Source organism: Ochlerotatus camptorhynchus, unplaced genomic scaffold, assembly GCF_037179485.1.
Source record: "Ochlerotatus camptorhynchus isolate MF236.1 unplaced genomic scaffold, CSIRO-AGI_Acam_v1.1 ptg000019l, whole genome shotgun sequence".
Lineage (NCBI taxonomy): Eukaryota > Metazoa > Arthropoda > Insecta > Diptera > Culicidae > Ochlerotatus > Ochlerotatus camptorhynchus.
The window spans coordinates 1,010,540-1,026,237 of record NW_027040511.1 but is presented as its reverse complement, the minus strand read 5'-3'; the positions used below and the strand labels follow the sequence as shown (position 1 = coordinate 1,026,237).

The 15,698-nt window shown below is 40.7% G+C and overlaps 1 protein-coding gene across 1 annotated transcript; it reads right to left on the bottom strand.

The window, feature by feature from the left end:
* Nucleotides 1-27: 27 nt before the first annotated feature.
* On the bottom strand, nucleotides 28-14,718 carry lic (dual specificity mitogen-activated protein kinase kinase lic). Its single transcript, XM_065224089.1, has 6 exons — nucleotides 14,251-14,718; nucleotides 13,790-14,180; nucleotides 13,598-13,730; nucleotides 893-973; nucleotides 705-826; nucleotides 28-634 (listed from the first exon to the last, which is right to left on the bottom strand). The coding sequence occupies exons 1-6, from the start codon at nucleotides 14,316-14,318 to the stop codon at nucleotides 425-427; spliced, it is 1,005 nt and encodes a 334-aa protein (XP_065080161.1). The 5' UTR covers nucleotides 14,319-14,718; the 3' UTR covers nucleotides 28-424.
* Between the last annotated feature and the right edge of the window lie 980 nt (nucleotides 14,719-15,698).

Here is a 15,698-nt window from a genome sequence, read left to right as displayed (position 1 = left end):
TGTGAAATTGAACCAAAAGAAATCCCATTCTGAAAGGTCGTTACCTCTATTTTAATTTGATCGAGTGATTAAACAATTGTTTCCTTAACAGTACCTAAGAACGAAGTAGTAATTGTCGTTTGCAGTCGGATTGACCAATTTGTACGAAATACTTCCAATTGACTTCAATTAAAACATAAAAGCAAAATAAAATCATGTCCGCTTAAAACAAAAATATGTATTAACTTTCGAATCATTTTAGAAAAACCGGTTTGAAGGAAAACGGAAAATATATGGCTTATTAGTTGCGGATCAGTAGATTTAGCAATAATTCATTCAGGATCAGGACATTACAGGGTGTTGTAATTTGTTTTTTAGGCGCGATTCTTAACTTATTTAAAACCCTAACTATGTGTATATTGATTTATCACTAGGACCTTTCAGATCAGGCCGTGGCACCCAAATCTAAAATTTCGCTAACGAACGCCGCAACGTCTGTCGATTTTTCCGTGTGCTCCTGAATGAAGGGATGATTTAGCAACTGTTCGTAGTTATATCGGTTCTGGAAGTCTTTCTGCAGGCATGCGATGGTAAAGTTCTTGAATACTTCAGTAAAATCATCGGATCTTAGCCGAGGCGGTTCATCTTTGACAACCTGCGTATTTAACGAAAAGAAAAGGCAATCATTGTTGTGCAATTTCAGCTTAAAACGATTCGGCACTCACCTGCTTCAACTGCTCGAAAGGAGATCCCCACGTGTTGTAGGGGAATGTACCGGTAGCCATTTCAATCATGCTGATTCCCAACGACCAAACGTCTGATTTGATGTTGTACTCTCCGGGGTTACCTAAAAATGTTTTACAAAACTGTCTATGGCGAACTTGGGTTTAATGTTTCATAAATGAGCACGAACCTTGGGGATCTATCCTTTCGGGAGCCATGTATGGCTTGCAACCGGCATCGATAGTTTTGGCTACTGAATCTACCAGATATCCTATCAGAAAAAAGGAAGATGATAATTTCAGTTACGGTAAAATCAGGACAAACTGATCAGCATACACACTCCAAGAAAACGACGTTGAACGTACTCAACCCTCTCAGCATGCAGATGTCACATAGCTGCTGGCCAAAAGACAGAATATATGTACCCAGTATAGACGAGATAGCCAACCCAAATCGGTAATAGTGTCCTCAAAAGCAAAAAAAAAAATCAGGATTGAAGTTTTGCAGCCTGAAGACATCAACTAGTGCTAATTTGTTCGATCTTTTCGATCTTCAAGGAAACAAATGAATGCTTTTTTTTATTGGGTATCAGCTGCGTGACAGCTTCGTTTTCAAGACTTGACCCATTTGAATAAATTTTGCTTCTATCTTTGACAATACAACAGAAGGACTAGCCTATGATGGCAGCTTGAACACTGGATTTCGTGTGTATTGTTTCAAGATAGTTATCGAAAAAATGCTGTGACGTGTGTGCGTAGATACACACTAAGATTTTCACAGAAGATCACACATCCGCGTAGTAGGGTAGAGAACTACTTCGGCCTAATCGCCCATTTTGGGCCTATCAAGCAGAAAACTTCAAATAAATCCATGATTTCAGAGTCAACAAGTCAAATATGCGTTTGGTACGATACTTTAGTTAATAAGCTACCGAACGAAGTCCATGAGAACGTGTGATATGAAGCTTTGCACCCATTATTCCCAAAAACTAAAGAAGCGCTTTGACCGAATCAATTTTCATCTTCATCCGATAAGCCGAAGTGAATTCATTGGCGTTTCAATGGCGTTTCAATGAGTTAGGCCGAGTTTAAAATCCGTAGGCCGAGTTTGGCGTCCAGAAGCAGTGTTAGACTTTTGACAATATCTCAACGATTGGTTTCTCTTTATCAAATCTTACGGTACGTACGAAAAGGTAAATAAATTTGGAAGCCATAAGTAATAATAACATTCCGTTTGGTGCTTAACTGCGCTAGATTAAGAAAGACTAAGTGCGGGTTGTGCTTAATAGGCCGGAAATGGGGTAGTTAACTCTAATCCGATTGAATTAGTAAATCCGCTTCGAACGAAATATCTAAATTATGTAAGTTACGAAAACGAACGAAATATCTAAATTATGTACCCGCGAATTCCGAACGCCGGGCGAAACAACCGAGGAAAAAAGGCTTATTATCATTTAAAGAGTGCCACCAAAATCAATGTGATAGCCTATGTTGGCAAGTTCATTAATTTTGGTTTCCTCCCTAGATATTCTACTTATTTACTACTGAGCTTTGTATCAAATTAGTTAATTTAACGGACGTATCAATCATTTCAAGATTTCGCGACCGTACCGAACAAATTCTATACTACATAAGCTCAAACAACTTTTGGCAAGCTCTACCGAATTGCGAATCACTTCTGCGTAAGCTCCGTAGAAGTAGGCGCGTTGAATCCGACAGCCGCAACAACTTAAATATGCATCAATACCACATAAGGAAAGATCGATTGTAAATTTCGCCAAAGCACTCGAAGCGGATCCGGCTGAAATGGAAGCTGTTTATTGCATTGGTGAGGAAAGGGGAGTCTTCATGAAGTTCAAATCAGAGGAAGCGATGCTCCATGCTCTGACATTCAATTCGGAGGATTTAATCTTCCATTATGCGAATGGAACGACGGCAAAGGTACGCATGTCGCATACTGGTGAATTCATCCAATATGAACGTGTGTATAACTTGCCACCAGAGGTACCCGACAACGAGCTGGATAAAGTGCTTGGGAAATATGGAAAAATTAAACGCATCATCCGGGAGAAATTTCCAACTGATCTGTGTTTTGAGGTATATACAGGGATACGCGGTATATAAATGGATGTGAAGAAGGAAATCCCCACGTCATTACATTTCTTCAATCGCAAAGGAAATATATTTTATGATGGCAACAAAGATAAATGTTTTCTGTGCAAGGCGGACGGACACCGGAAGCTTTCCTGGCCCAAGCGGAAAGCTCGGAAGGAACAGGAGAAGCAACTTAAGGAAAAAGGAAAGCAGGAAAGTGAAAGAAAACAAAACAACAGCAGTACGTATGCTGGTCTAGTGGTGGAAGGTGCATCGTTAGTCATTACCGACCAGGAAACGGACACGGGGTTGGAAATGTTGAATGAAAATAACGAAATGGACGTGACGACCCCGAGAGTGGCGGAGATCATGCAACGGGAAACGACGTTCAGAAGCAGCAGCAGCGATCACAATTCGGGTTCAATGAAAATAAGGAACAAATTCGAGAAAGAAAGAAGTTGCGTGCACGGGACAAGATCGCTTTGTCGCCGCTTCGATCGCCACCCAGGAAAATCCTATTATAAAATGCATTTTTATATCTTTTTTTTTTGTATTTTGAGTAACAAAATTGGTATTCCATGTAACTCGGCTCCGATAAGTTATTTTTATAACATTTGAGCCTTCCAAATAAACGAAATGAAAAAAAGACGAGTTATTCCCCGTTATTCAACTAATATTCCAAGATATGATGAATGCCGTCACATTTTTACATTTTTTTACAATTGAACTTGATAATTGGGTTCTTTAATTTTGAAAAATATATCGGTTTTTATATATTATCTGAAAGAGCTTCGTTTTCTGAGCACAGCAATATTTTTTTCGAACCCACACACTCACCTCGATTTTTAAATCAAGATTTAAAGCAAAATAATAATTTCACTGTTTGACACTAAACTGACAAACTGACAGCTCGCTCCCATACAAAGTGACACCGAGGGGCGCTAATAAAGTGATTTTTGCAAATGTAATCGTTCTTATTTAAAATAGTTCCAGTGTATCATAATTAATGAAATTTTGGGTTTGGCTTCCATTTTTAATGCAGATTACGAATATGCATTTACCTCAATACCCTTAAAGAACCCAATTGATGATGATGATGATGATGATGATGATGGTCCCACCTCTTACCCCTACAAAGGTTTGAGCTGGACGATTTATCTTTAAGATAATTTAATATGCCATTTTAACCAGGTTAGCAAACAAAATCCATTTGGTTACAGTTACTGATATAAATTCCTTCTAGAGTTTACAGTTGCTTCACAGCGATATAAATGTGGAAACACTTGAGCGTCCACCTCTTAGTTACATGAGATGAGTTACCTCATGAAATCCGCGTATCGTGAGAGTATGCGTAGTGTAAAATGGAGACCATACTGGGTAAGCATATTTTAAGATGCTACGAACCAGCGAGCAGAATAGTATCTTGAGGCAATACACATCGGTGAAACCAGAAGCATGACGACGAATGAAACCAAGCACAGTGTATGCTTTTGCTATGTGTTCACGAAACGTTAACCTGGAATCGATCGTAACGCCTAGATCGCAGATTGAGTTAACACGTTCTAGGGAATCCGGTCCCATGCAGAGTAACGCTATTGCAGCGGGTGAAGTTTATCATTTTGCATTTTTTGCTGTTGACTCGCATTCCGTTGTCGCCACACCAGACTAGCAAACGATTTATATCTTCTTGTACTGCAACAAAGTCGACATCACACGAAAAAATTTTAGGTCATCAGCATAAGACAGTTTGGACAATAAGAGTAGCTCACACAAGTCATTCACATACATGATAAAAATAATAGGACCAAGAACACGCCTTGTGGTACGCCAGATAGAGTGTCAAAGGTCCTGGAGCGTACGGAATTCACCACGACGAAAGCATTTCGATCAGACAGGTACGAGTTTAGGCGTTTCGTGATCCAGGTTGGAAATCCTATGTGATTCATTTTTCTAATGATGAGGTTGTGCGGTATTGTATCGTAAGCTTTCGCAAAATCGACGTAAACCGAATCCACTTGCTGTTTTGATGCTACATCACGTGATATCGCTGACACGTTTTTTTCCTCTGTTCGGGACCTAACACCACTGCGACTAGTAATTTGATCTATTGTAGTATATACCGTGTCCTTAGTTTAGTGCATGTCGTATTACTCCATCATTATTAAGAAATGATGAAGTATTCGATTTTTTTACAGTTGTCATTCTCGCATTTATTGCAAGGATCCGACTCTAATTGAAAGGTCCCGCTATTTATACCCTTCGGAGTGGTGAAACACCCTCCAAAGGCGCGCCCTTGTCAGTCAAAATTGGATTCCTTAGCAACAAAATTAATGAATGACACCGATAATGACAATGCATCAGAACCCTAGTCTTAACCACTTCAAACTAGGGAACAACGAATAGAAGATTCATGTTTTCCTTGTTTCAAGATCACCCTCGGTGGACAAAGCCGAGTCTTGTCGCTATCAACAAGGCATAAAAAGTAACAAGGACTAAGATGTGTTCCTTGGATTATTGAAAAATCCTGTTCCCCTAGTTTGAAGTAGTCAGGACTAGGTGGTAGATCTTACATCCCGTAACGTACCACGAAAAGGTGATCTACCGACGTTACGGGGTACATAACACATTAGGTTTGATGTCGTTGAGCGGTGATTCATAAAACCGTGCTGGCTGTTGCTGATCATCGGGGCAGCAACTCTGCACAGACCTGTGTGGATCTTACTGATAGTGCAAAGTATGAATATACCACGATAGTTGGTGACACATTTTTTTATTTCCAGACTTATAGATCGGTACTATGAATGCCGTTTTCCAGGCATTTGGGAACGTTCTGTCTTGGAGCGAGCGGTTGAAAATAGCAGCGATGGGCGACGCAAGCGTAGCGGCACAGTTTTCAGCAACACAGGAGGCAGTCTGTCCGTTCCGGGTCCTTTCGTTGAATCGAGATCTTCGAGGGCTTTCTGAACTTCGCCTGGAGAGAACTGTATGCATGGTAGATTAATGTTATGAGACGGAATCTGATCGAAGCCTGCTTGGCGTTGAACGGGTGATGCTTTACTAAATGCGCTCTTAAAGAAATAGGCAAAGAGATTAGCTGTCTCCGAGCTTGAGCGAGAAGTGATTCCATCAAAGTTGACCGAGCCAGGGATGCCGTAGTCAGCTTTGCGTTTCTTGATGAAATCCCAGAAGCGCGAAGGATTTTCCTTGATGGTTATCTGTATCCTACACAAATAGTATTGCAGAAAGGGCAGCTTTGTACTCCAACTCAAGCTCACGGAGTCTAGCTTTATCGTACACATTTTTCGTATGGAAAAACCTGTTGCGCAGCTTACGTAGATTGTTTCGAAGTGTACGTAGCTCTGTAGTCCACCACGGTTTGTTGAAATCAGAAATCGGTGTTTGGCTCTTTCGAGGTACATGATGATTTATCAGGGTGTCGACTCATTCACAATTTTGATATTTTCCAGGTTTTGTAAAAAAAATTCCAGGTTACAAACATACACTTAAGACTATCATCTCCATTATATCACAATAAGTTGATACTAAGAATCAGTTCCTGCAAGAACAATTAAGCCATATAGAAGACTTTTTCAATTTTTATTAACGAGATTTTTAGAAGACACAGTTAAATATGGTAGACAATTTGAGATGGTTATGGTGAAAAATAGTTTCCCAAGTTTCCCCCAAATGCCGAGATTAAGTCTTGTTCCTTAATTATGCAAAGAATTGAGGAAACGTCAGTACCAAACCAATTTTATTACACGAAAACCACATTACATTCATTATTTCTTCAGCAGATTTTTTTTTTATTAGAGAGATTTTTAGCTATAGGCTAGTTCATCTCTTTTCTTCAGTAGATGAATTTCTTCTTCAAGTTGTTGTGCTTCTCGCTTAGCGTCCTCCAAGATCTTTGCACGTTTAGCTCGTAATGCCTTGGCTTCGGCTTCCCCCTTCCTCTTCTGCATAGATGCTTTTTTTTTTGTGATTTTTAGCCGTAGGCTAGTTTATCACATTTGATAGTAGAAGGTCAGGCTTAGGGCCTGCCTCTAAGGAAACGTTTCAGTCTAACATTAACGTAACGTAAAACTGGCTCTGAGACAACATTTAAAAAAACTTAATGTAAAATGGGAGTTACATCGGGACTGTGGTGAGAAATGGATGCGCGAACAAGGTAGAGCTCCACCGTAAGAGACAGTGCCCCAGTCCGGCAGAGATACCCCGACGGCAGGAAAATAGGAAGGTGAAAGAACACGGACAGCGCAGCCAACGACGAGAGTGCTAGATTTGGTTGTACTGGTGAGCGTCCTTCAAGAAAGCAATCAGTGCAGCCAGCGTCGAGGGGTCGTTGCCAAGTAGCTCCCTGATGTTCTCTGGGAGTCGGTGTTGTTCGCGTAGCCTCTGAAGCTCTGGGCAGACACACAGCACGTGTTCCACCGAGGCAGGGATGCTGCAGATTGGACAAACCTTGTGGAAGGGTGTCCCACCAAAATTGTGGGAAATCCTCGCATGGCCGGTCCGGAGTCTTGAAATGATCCGTTGGTCCTTGTACTTGTGGCTGTCTAGCCAGGGTCGTACGGTTTCTTTGATCTTTCTCAGGAAAGTGGTCCGCGACTGAAACCACTGCCAGGCTTCCATGATAATATTCGCGATCCAACGCTTGACGTCTAGGAGTGGTACGTTCCTGGTGAAGCGAGGACCAGATGGACCGGATTCCGCCAGCCTGTCCGCAGCCTCATTTCCAGGAACACCGCAGTGCCCGGGAATCCACGTAAAAACGTTTGAGGGTGGGGCATATCGTGTAATGGCTTGTATCCAGGGGTGGCTCGGGGCTTCGGCTTCCAGCGCCTGGATGACGCTGTGGGAGTCCGTTAGCACAAGGATCGGTTGATCTGCAGGAGTGATGGCTGCATCAAGAGCATAGATGCTTGTTATCCAGCCAATGCCTCCTTCTTTCGACGCTCTTTATCCTCCACAAACAACGAATGTGCATTTCTTGCTCTTAAAATCAGAGCTTTTGATATCTCCACTTTTTCAATGCCTCCTTTCTCACAAACCGCATCGTACACCTGTCTGCGTACGACAACAGACTCTTCCTTCATATTCTCGAAAAGGCATTCTGAATTGATGGAAAACTCTCGTTCAACATTAGAATTTCCGTGTGATAAGCAGCAAACCATTTGAACAATCCTGAGCAGCTCCATAATGGCATCTTTCAGAAATCACGCCAAAATGCATCAACTCGAGTTTGTTTTCTGTTGTAGTTTTTAAAGATACTACTTTGACAGATCACTGTACGAAACTGTCGGTTTTCCACATCTGCAAAAACACCACTTACTTTACAGTGGATTGTAAGGATGCTTAGCAACTTTTCCATTCACCGCTCTGCAACAGTTTTGTCCAAAGCAATAAAGGGTGTCCACGATGAAATTGCCACACTATGAAATTGCTCTAACTTTTTAACCGTTGGGTAGAATTTAATGAAAATTTGGGTGGATTTAGTTCATAGTGCATTATTTACATCCTGCAAGTTTTAAAGTCCTGTGATCAAAACTCGCGGAAATGGAGTCGAAAGAACAGCTCGTGCGTGATAAAATCTTGCGCATTCATCACGAGAACAAGGATCTCTCGCATCGTTCCATCGCTAAAACGTTGGGAATCGCGAATTCCACGGTGTCGCGAGTGATTAAGCGGTTCGAGGAACGGTTGACCACCGATCGGAAGCCCAGAAGTGAAAGAAAAAGTATTCCGTACAACACCAAAAATCACAACCGCGTAGTTGGGGCCTTCAACCGAAATCCGAACGCCTCCGTTAGGGATGTGGCTAAGAAGCTGCACCTAAGCCGAAGTTTTGTCCAGAAGGCCAAAACTAAGGCTGGGCTTCGAACGTTCAAGGTACAAAAGGCCCCTAATCGCGACGAGAAGCAGAACAAGTCCGCCAAAACCCGTGCCAGGAAGTTGTACCTCAACATGCTGACGAAAGTTGAATGCTGCATCATGGACGACGAAACATATGTGAAGGCCGACTTCAAACAGATCCCCGGCAACCTGTTTTTCACGGCCAAGGATAAGTTCAGCGTTCCGGAGCATGTCCGCACTCAGAAGATGCCCAAATTTGCGAAGAAATTCCTGGTTTGGCAAGCCATCTGCACGTGCGGGAAGCGGAGTGCACCTTTCGTGACCCAGGACACGATGAACGGACAACATAAAAGAGTGCCTCCAGAAGCGGCTGCTTCCTCTCCTGAAGGCCCACAACGTCCCAACAATCTTCTGGCCGGATTTGGCTTCATGCCACTACTCCAAGGACGTGCTGAAGTGGTATGCGGACAATAAGGTCAATTTCGTGCCGAAAATGTTCAACCCTCCCAACACTCCGGAGCTCCGCCCCATCGAGAAGTACTGGGCGATTATGAAGCAGCACCTTCTTAAACGACCTAAGGTAGTGAAGACAGTCGAGGAACTGAAGAAAGTATGGGTTTACATGCAAAAAACGGTTGATTCACAGGTTGTGCAGAATCTTATGGCCGGGGTTAAGGCCAAGGTGCGGGCATTTGCGTATGGACTGTAAATAAAATACGAGTAAAATGGTAAAATGAAGTTTAATAGTTATTTCTCAATCCCTGAAAATTTGATGGCAATCGGATGAAAACTCGAATTTTGCCGAGGGGGGCGACACATCTAAATCTCAAGTTTAGATGCTCAACAAATCTCACACTAGCGAATCAATCTTCGAACAATCTTCTTTCATTTGTCGCATCTACTTGCATCGCTCATCAAGTTTTTGCCATAATCGTCATCAATCTTCTTTCTATCTACTCAGCGTGCGCACAGGTAGCTACAGCAAAACACAATCTTTTATGCATCGTAGATAGAGTCGTCCCCCTCGAATTTTGCGAATCAATTTTGTGTGTGGCAATTTCATCGTGGACACCCTTTAGTTGTAGGATCGACCGATGAACATGCTCTAGTAAGAGAATACGTCAACGGGGATCTGACAAGCAGTTTGATGACTATGGCCTTCAAAAAAGTTCTGCATTCATCTCGGAATTCGAGATGAACATTTCAAAATGTCCTATCTGCATTGATCGCAGAAACGGCTTAATTGTGTTAGTGAAATGTGCAAATGTTTAGTGGGGTTCGTATTTCATTGCAATGTTTATCTTTTTACACGAAACCGCTGTTGGCACTGACGTCAATCTCACTGTTGACAGCAGGGAATGTTGAGTGCTCAGCAATGTTTACAATAGTTTTGCTTCTAACACCAGCAGGCTACCTGTTGGCACATACCTTATATGAATTCATTGGTGTGATGTCGCCAATATGAGGTGTTGGTGAAAAAAGCGATTTGCCTTGCGTTAAAACTGTCATTGGACGGATGAACGCATAGTTGTTTAGATTGCACTTTTTCGGTACACAATCGGTAAAAAATATTCAGAATAAAGTTACTTTTACTCAATTTGGAAGGAACGATGCATAAGCAAAAAAATTCCCTGATTGTTTCGAGAATTCCCTGAAAATTCCCTGATTTTGGCAGGGAATTTAGAGTTCCCTGATAATTCCAGGTTTTCCAGGTTTTTCCAGGTAGTCGCCACCCTGTTTATAACTTCAGAGAGAGATTCGTAGAAAGCTGATAACATCTGGTCTACTGAGGCATAACTTGATAATCGTTCCCACTCAATATACATAAAAATAGAATTCAACAAATCAAAGTTGCATTAAAATAGTCAAATTTAAAACACTTGTCCTGATCGTCAAGTACGGATGGTACAACACTCTAGTCAAGTAGTATGATGACTGGTGTGTGATGGTTATCAACAGGTAGCAGCGATGCAGGTGCGGCAATCAGGTCAAGATACTCCGGGAGATTGGTAAACGCCAGGTCAAGGAGTCTTTCATTCGTGTTGACATTGTTATTAATCTGCCTCAAGCCATTGGCAAACATAGCTTCTGTAAACTTTCTCTCAGTATCAGTCAAGGCGTTTGAAGGAATAAAACCATTAATGTCCTCGTCAAGATGCCATCGCAGATTAGGAAGATTAAAGTCACCGATCGATAGGATTATGTCAGTCTCCGATAAACGATCTGCCACTTGTTGAACGGCCCTTGCATGAGCAGTATATAACTCGACACTCGAGTTAGGTGGAAGATAGATAGCCACTACATAAAGCGAATGAGATTACGACTTTATGCAAACTGCAATTTGCTCAAGATTGTCACAGTAAGTTATCGAAATAGATTCACACTCCAGGTAGCCGCAATTAGTGCACCACCGCCCCGCAAATGAGAGGACTGGTTAACTCATTCCGATCACAGCGGAAGAAAACGTAATCCGACGAAATTTCACTGCTGTCAATATCAGCACGGAGCCATGTTTCCGTAAAGACAAGTACGTCATAGTCACAGCTGGATAATTAAAGCAAAGTTACAATAACTATTATTCTGCATCTTTGAAATAAAATATAACGGAAGCTACTTAATAGCCATTCGATATCCGTAATGAATCTTTAAAAAAACTTAAAATCTGGGTAGCTTTATTTTTATGTTTGTTTGAGTATTTAACGACGATTTAATGACAAGATGGCTTCGTTTTTTTGTGAATGCGGACCATTCAACGTTGCGACTCAATTGTAAGAGCAGAAAGGCGTCAGATGCTGAATGAGAGAGAAAGCGATAGTTAGCTTTATTTTCCCAGATGTTTGAATATTCAATGTCGATGATGGCTTCGTTCAAAATAACGACGATAAGGTGGCTTCGTTCAAGATGGGAGATATTCTAACATTGAAAATCGATATTGCTCTTGGTATATTGCTGAACGTTCAAACATTCAACTGCTTGCGCGACTCGCCACCCAATCAGAATGATGCGTATGCGTAAATAAACCGTTCACCTTTATCACATCCCTCAGTTCCTTTTTCTTACCCGCAGCTTACTGGTTTTTCCCAAAAAGTCACCTCTACATCTAATTTCATCTTGGCTTCCTTTTTTGTGAATGCAAACCATTGAACGAGTCGAGTCAGTTGTGCGAGCAGAAAGGCTAACAGATTGTTTGAATGCAGTTTTCAACAAATTCAGTTTTTGATAAATTTTCGTCCTTTTTGGTTTTTGGCCTTTCTAGCTTTCGGTCTTTTTGGTTTTCAACCTTTTCGATTTTCGGCCTATTGTGTTTCAGCCTTTTATGATTCGACATTCTGTACGGGTCCCATTGTCGCACTTATGTTAAATTCTAATTTGGTGACGGTCGAAGCGCGCTGCAACCCCGCCCATAATTATTATACACAGGTGGTGTGTCTGCCGCAGTCATAAAATATTAAATCAATGGGCGCAGTCGTACGACCATAAACAGAAAACAGATTGTATAATCCCATTTTGAGAAAATATCCTGCCACACAATAGTATTTGAGCAAATCAAGCGCGCACTTTTTTGCCACTGAAGGGTGGGGTAATCACCACGTTTCCTCCCTTTCCTATACGTAAGTTCGCAAGCGCTTGGTTCGTATTGTCATTCAAATAGCCATCGCTCAATATCAACTTCTATTTAAATTTTCATACTGCCGTACTCTAAAGAAGCTATCAATTCTATCTTCTTCATAACTTACTCTAACTAATAAATTTCGACCTAAGCCTCGTGTTGATATTAGAAAAGCATATCCTTTAACTCCGTTTTTGAAAGTAATTACCCCCCGTATACAAGGTGTTTTTATGGTTATGCTTATCAAAACAATCACATCAAAATCAGAGATGTCCCATTTTTTAATTAGTCGATTAACAACTAATCGATTATTTTTTGTTCGCTGTGCTGTCATTTTTCCACCAATGAGAGTGTAGATCATTTATGAAACGATGGGTGATGATCCTCTGGAGGAGTTATTGTTTATATCGGCATGATATAACCGATAGTACATTTGATGAAAGGGACAGTGAAACAGGAAAAAAAACTGTGAAGAAACGTACTTTTTATGGTTTGCAATTTGTTCTATATTATACCTTAATACGTCCTGCTGCCCTCTATAGCCACGAATCGTGAACGTAGAAGGAGGTTGAGCAGTTGGTATCTTCGAGTATCAAGGGCTGAGAACAAAACTCGTCGGTATGGGCTTATAAAACCCGGGAGCCTACGGTGGGCTCGGCATGTACCACGTACATCGGAAGAGCGACAAGCGAAGATAATATTCAGTAATCCGATCGAGGACATTGACTTCGGATTAGATCTCGTACACGTTGGCATTTTTTAAGTTGAGGACATAAAGTCGCTTAATATTGATGGCGGCTGGAGTCTAGTATAAAAGATTTTTCGTTTGGCGTAGATTCGACGAAATGGATTGCAACCCGACAAAACAGTAAATTGGGTAGGCAGGTGTTGATATTTACCCTATCGAATCGTGAATAGTTCATCGTCTTAAATTACCACGGGTACGCAACCAGTTCTTGTTAACCCATCGGTGGCGTCAAGTTCGTTTTACCTGCTTTGCTCACCTAACATTTCAGACCACTTTCTACCGACTTTGGCTTCAGCAACTTAACCACTGAGGAAATTTTCAAGATCTCGGACTTATCAAATATATTATTATTATTATTTAACTTTATTAATGAGGCTTTCAGCCTTGGGCTGGTTCGCCTCCACTTATCAAATATAGAAGTAGGTCCCGTCAATTATGGATCACTTCCATTTGATTAAAACGCTAGACTGAATGATCCATAATTGTGGAGTCAGTGTACTCATAGAGCTCACAGTTGAGGCGTAAAGCTCTATAGTTGAATTCGGCACGCTTTTCATTGGAGTATTAGTTCCTGAAAATGAAACTTACCTGAAATTCCAAAGTCACACATTTTTACGTCTCCTTGCCTATTGATCAGTATGTTGGACGGTTTCACATCTCTGTGGATAACGCGCAGCTTAGTGTAGAGATAATTGAGTGCATTAACAACTGCGACTGCAATCTGTAATTACCAATCAATTACCAAGGCCTTGGACAAGACAAGTGTAGCCAAACACGTACCTTTCCGAGGATGTCCTCGGGCATTTTCCGACCGTTCTTGAACACGATGGGGTAGAACTTGTCTATACTCGTATCCATCACTTCCATGCATATCCATACATCGCCCTCGCGGAACAATGCCCCGTAGAAGTGGACGGTATACTGGCAGTCACTTGCGCGCATCGAAATATCCAAATCCATAAGCAACCGTTTCTGTTCCTGTGTCTGTCCAGTTGCTGTTATTCTTTTAACAGCCATAATCGTGTTTGTTTGCTTGTGGCACATCTTTTCGACAATTCCGTACGCACCACGTCCAAGATCACATATTTTTACTAGATTGTCTGCCTCAACCACAAAAGTATTGCTACCAATCGTTATGGTAGCAGTTTTATCCAAATTTCTTGGAGGCGTTCTGCAAGGTTAATTAAATTATTACTATTAACACATAATTACCAAACATCTCTTATCGCTGCTATACTTACACTGGGTTGGAATTTGTTGCCATATCCATTTGGATTTTCAGGCCGGGGCCTTTGTTCCGTCGGTTCATTCTGACTGGTGTTCAAGGTTATGCTCTCAGTAATAGTTGGAAAGGGCTTTTGCGAGCGTCAGACTAAGGTCAATAACCACTATAACCGCACAGTTCAATAACTAATTACAGGTCTGTATGATTTTAACAGGGTTTGACGTCCTCAACGCGATAAATAAACAATTATTTACATAATAATTTACCACCAGAGTTTAAAATCCACTTAAGGAAGCGTTTTGACGGATTAAGCAACAAAAAATAATGTTACTAAGCAGAAAAATAAACAAACCTTCTTTTCAGATATATAACAATCGTTCGACGCTCCACATTTCAAGTGTGCAGATTAGACACAACTCTATTTGTTTCGAAAAACTTTATCGAAAATTTCACAAGGAAACTAAAATGTCTTGAATAACTGGAGTTAATTGAAAATACTGAAGGAATGGTCAGCAAACGCCAGATGAGTGGTGTGTTTATAGTGCTGTTAAAATTCACCACTGAGCAAAAAGACTAAAGGGCGAGCTAAAGGCAATGTGCTTTATATCTCGCGTCACTTTTCCAATAGACCAATGTAACATATTGGCCAATTCGAGAAAATCGAAGTTGAGAGTTGAAGTTCGACAGATTATTATGTTAACTACTGTTTAGAATCAATGCATTTTGCAATACTATTTTTACTGTAGTTGAAAATTCTCGCGTCACTTTTCAAATAGACCAATGTAACAAATGTAAACATATCGAGTTAAGCTATACAAATTATTGCTCTTCTATCATTGTATGTGATACAAAAATATCCATCCAAATTTACTTTCATTTATTTAAGATAATCATAGGTCAAAAATTGTCCAATGTACTGTTTGAAATGATGGGTACATGATTGTTACTTCGGTCATGATTGGTGCTCATTTTCTAAAGGCGGGGCTAACCTAAAGTTAGGTACTCTACTCTGAAATCTGTGAAAGGGATTCTAGTATCATGTAGAACAAAACGTTCAATATAACACTCATTGATTATGTCATTGAGATAAATCTTCCAATGTAACATGTCCGATGTACGACTTGATTTGTCAAAACGTCCTATGTGGTTTTTTCTAAAGAGCCTGAATTTATAAAGAGGCGAATAACTTTTCCTATGACTTTGACAGACAATCGATTGTTCCAATTTTGACATGTCGTCTCTTTATAAATTCAGCCTCTTTAGTTTTTTTTTCTATATTGTAGCATGAAATTCAAAGTAAAATTGTGATTTTACCGTTTCTAATGAATTTTCAACGTTATTATTCACTGACTACATTAAAAATGGTATTGCAAAATGTATTGTTTCTAAACAGTTAAAATAATAATCTGTCGAACTTCAACTTCGATTTTCTCAAAATAGAGTTCTCTACCACCGTTAAGGCCC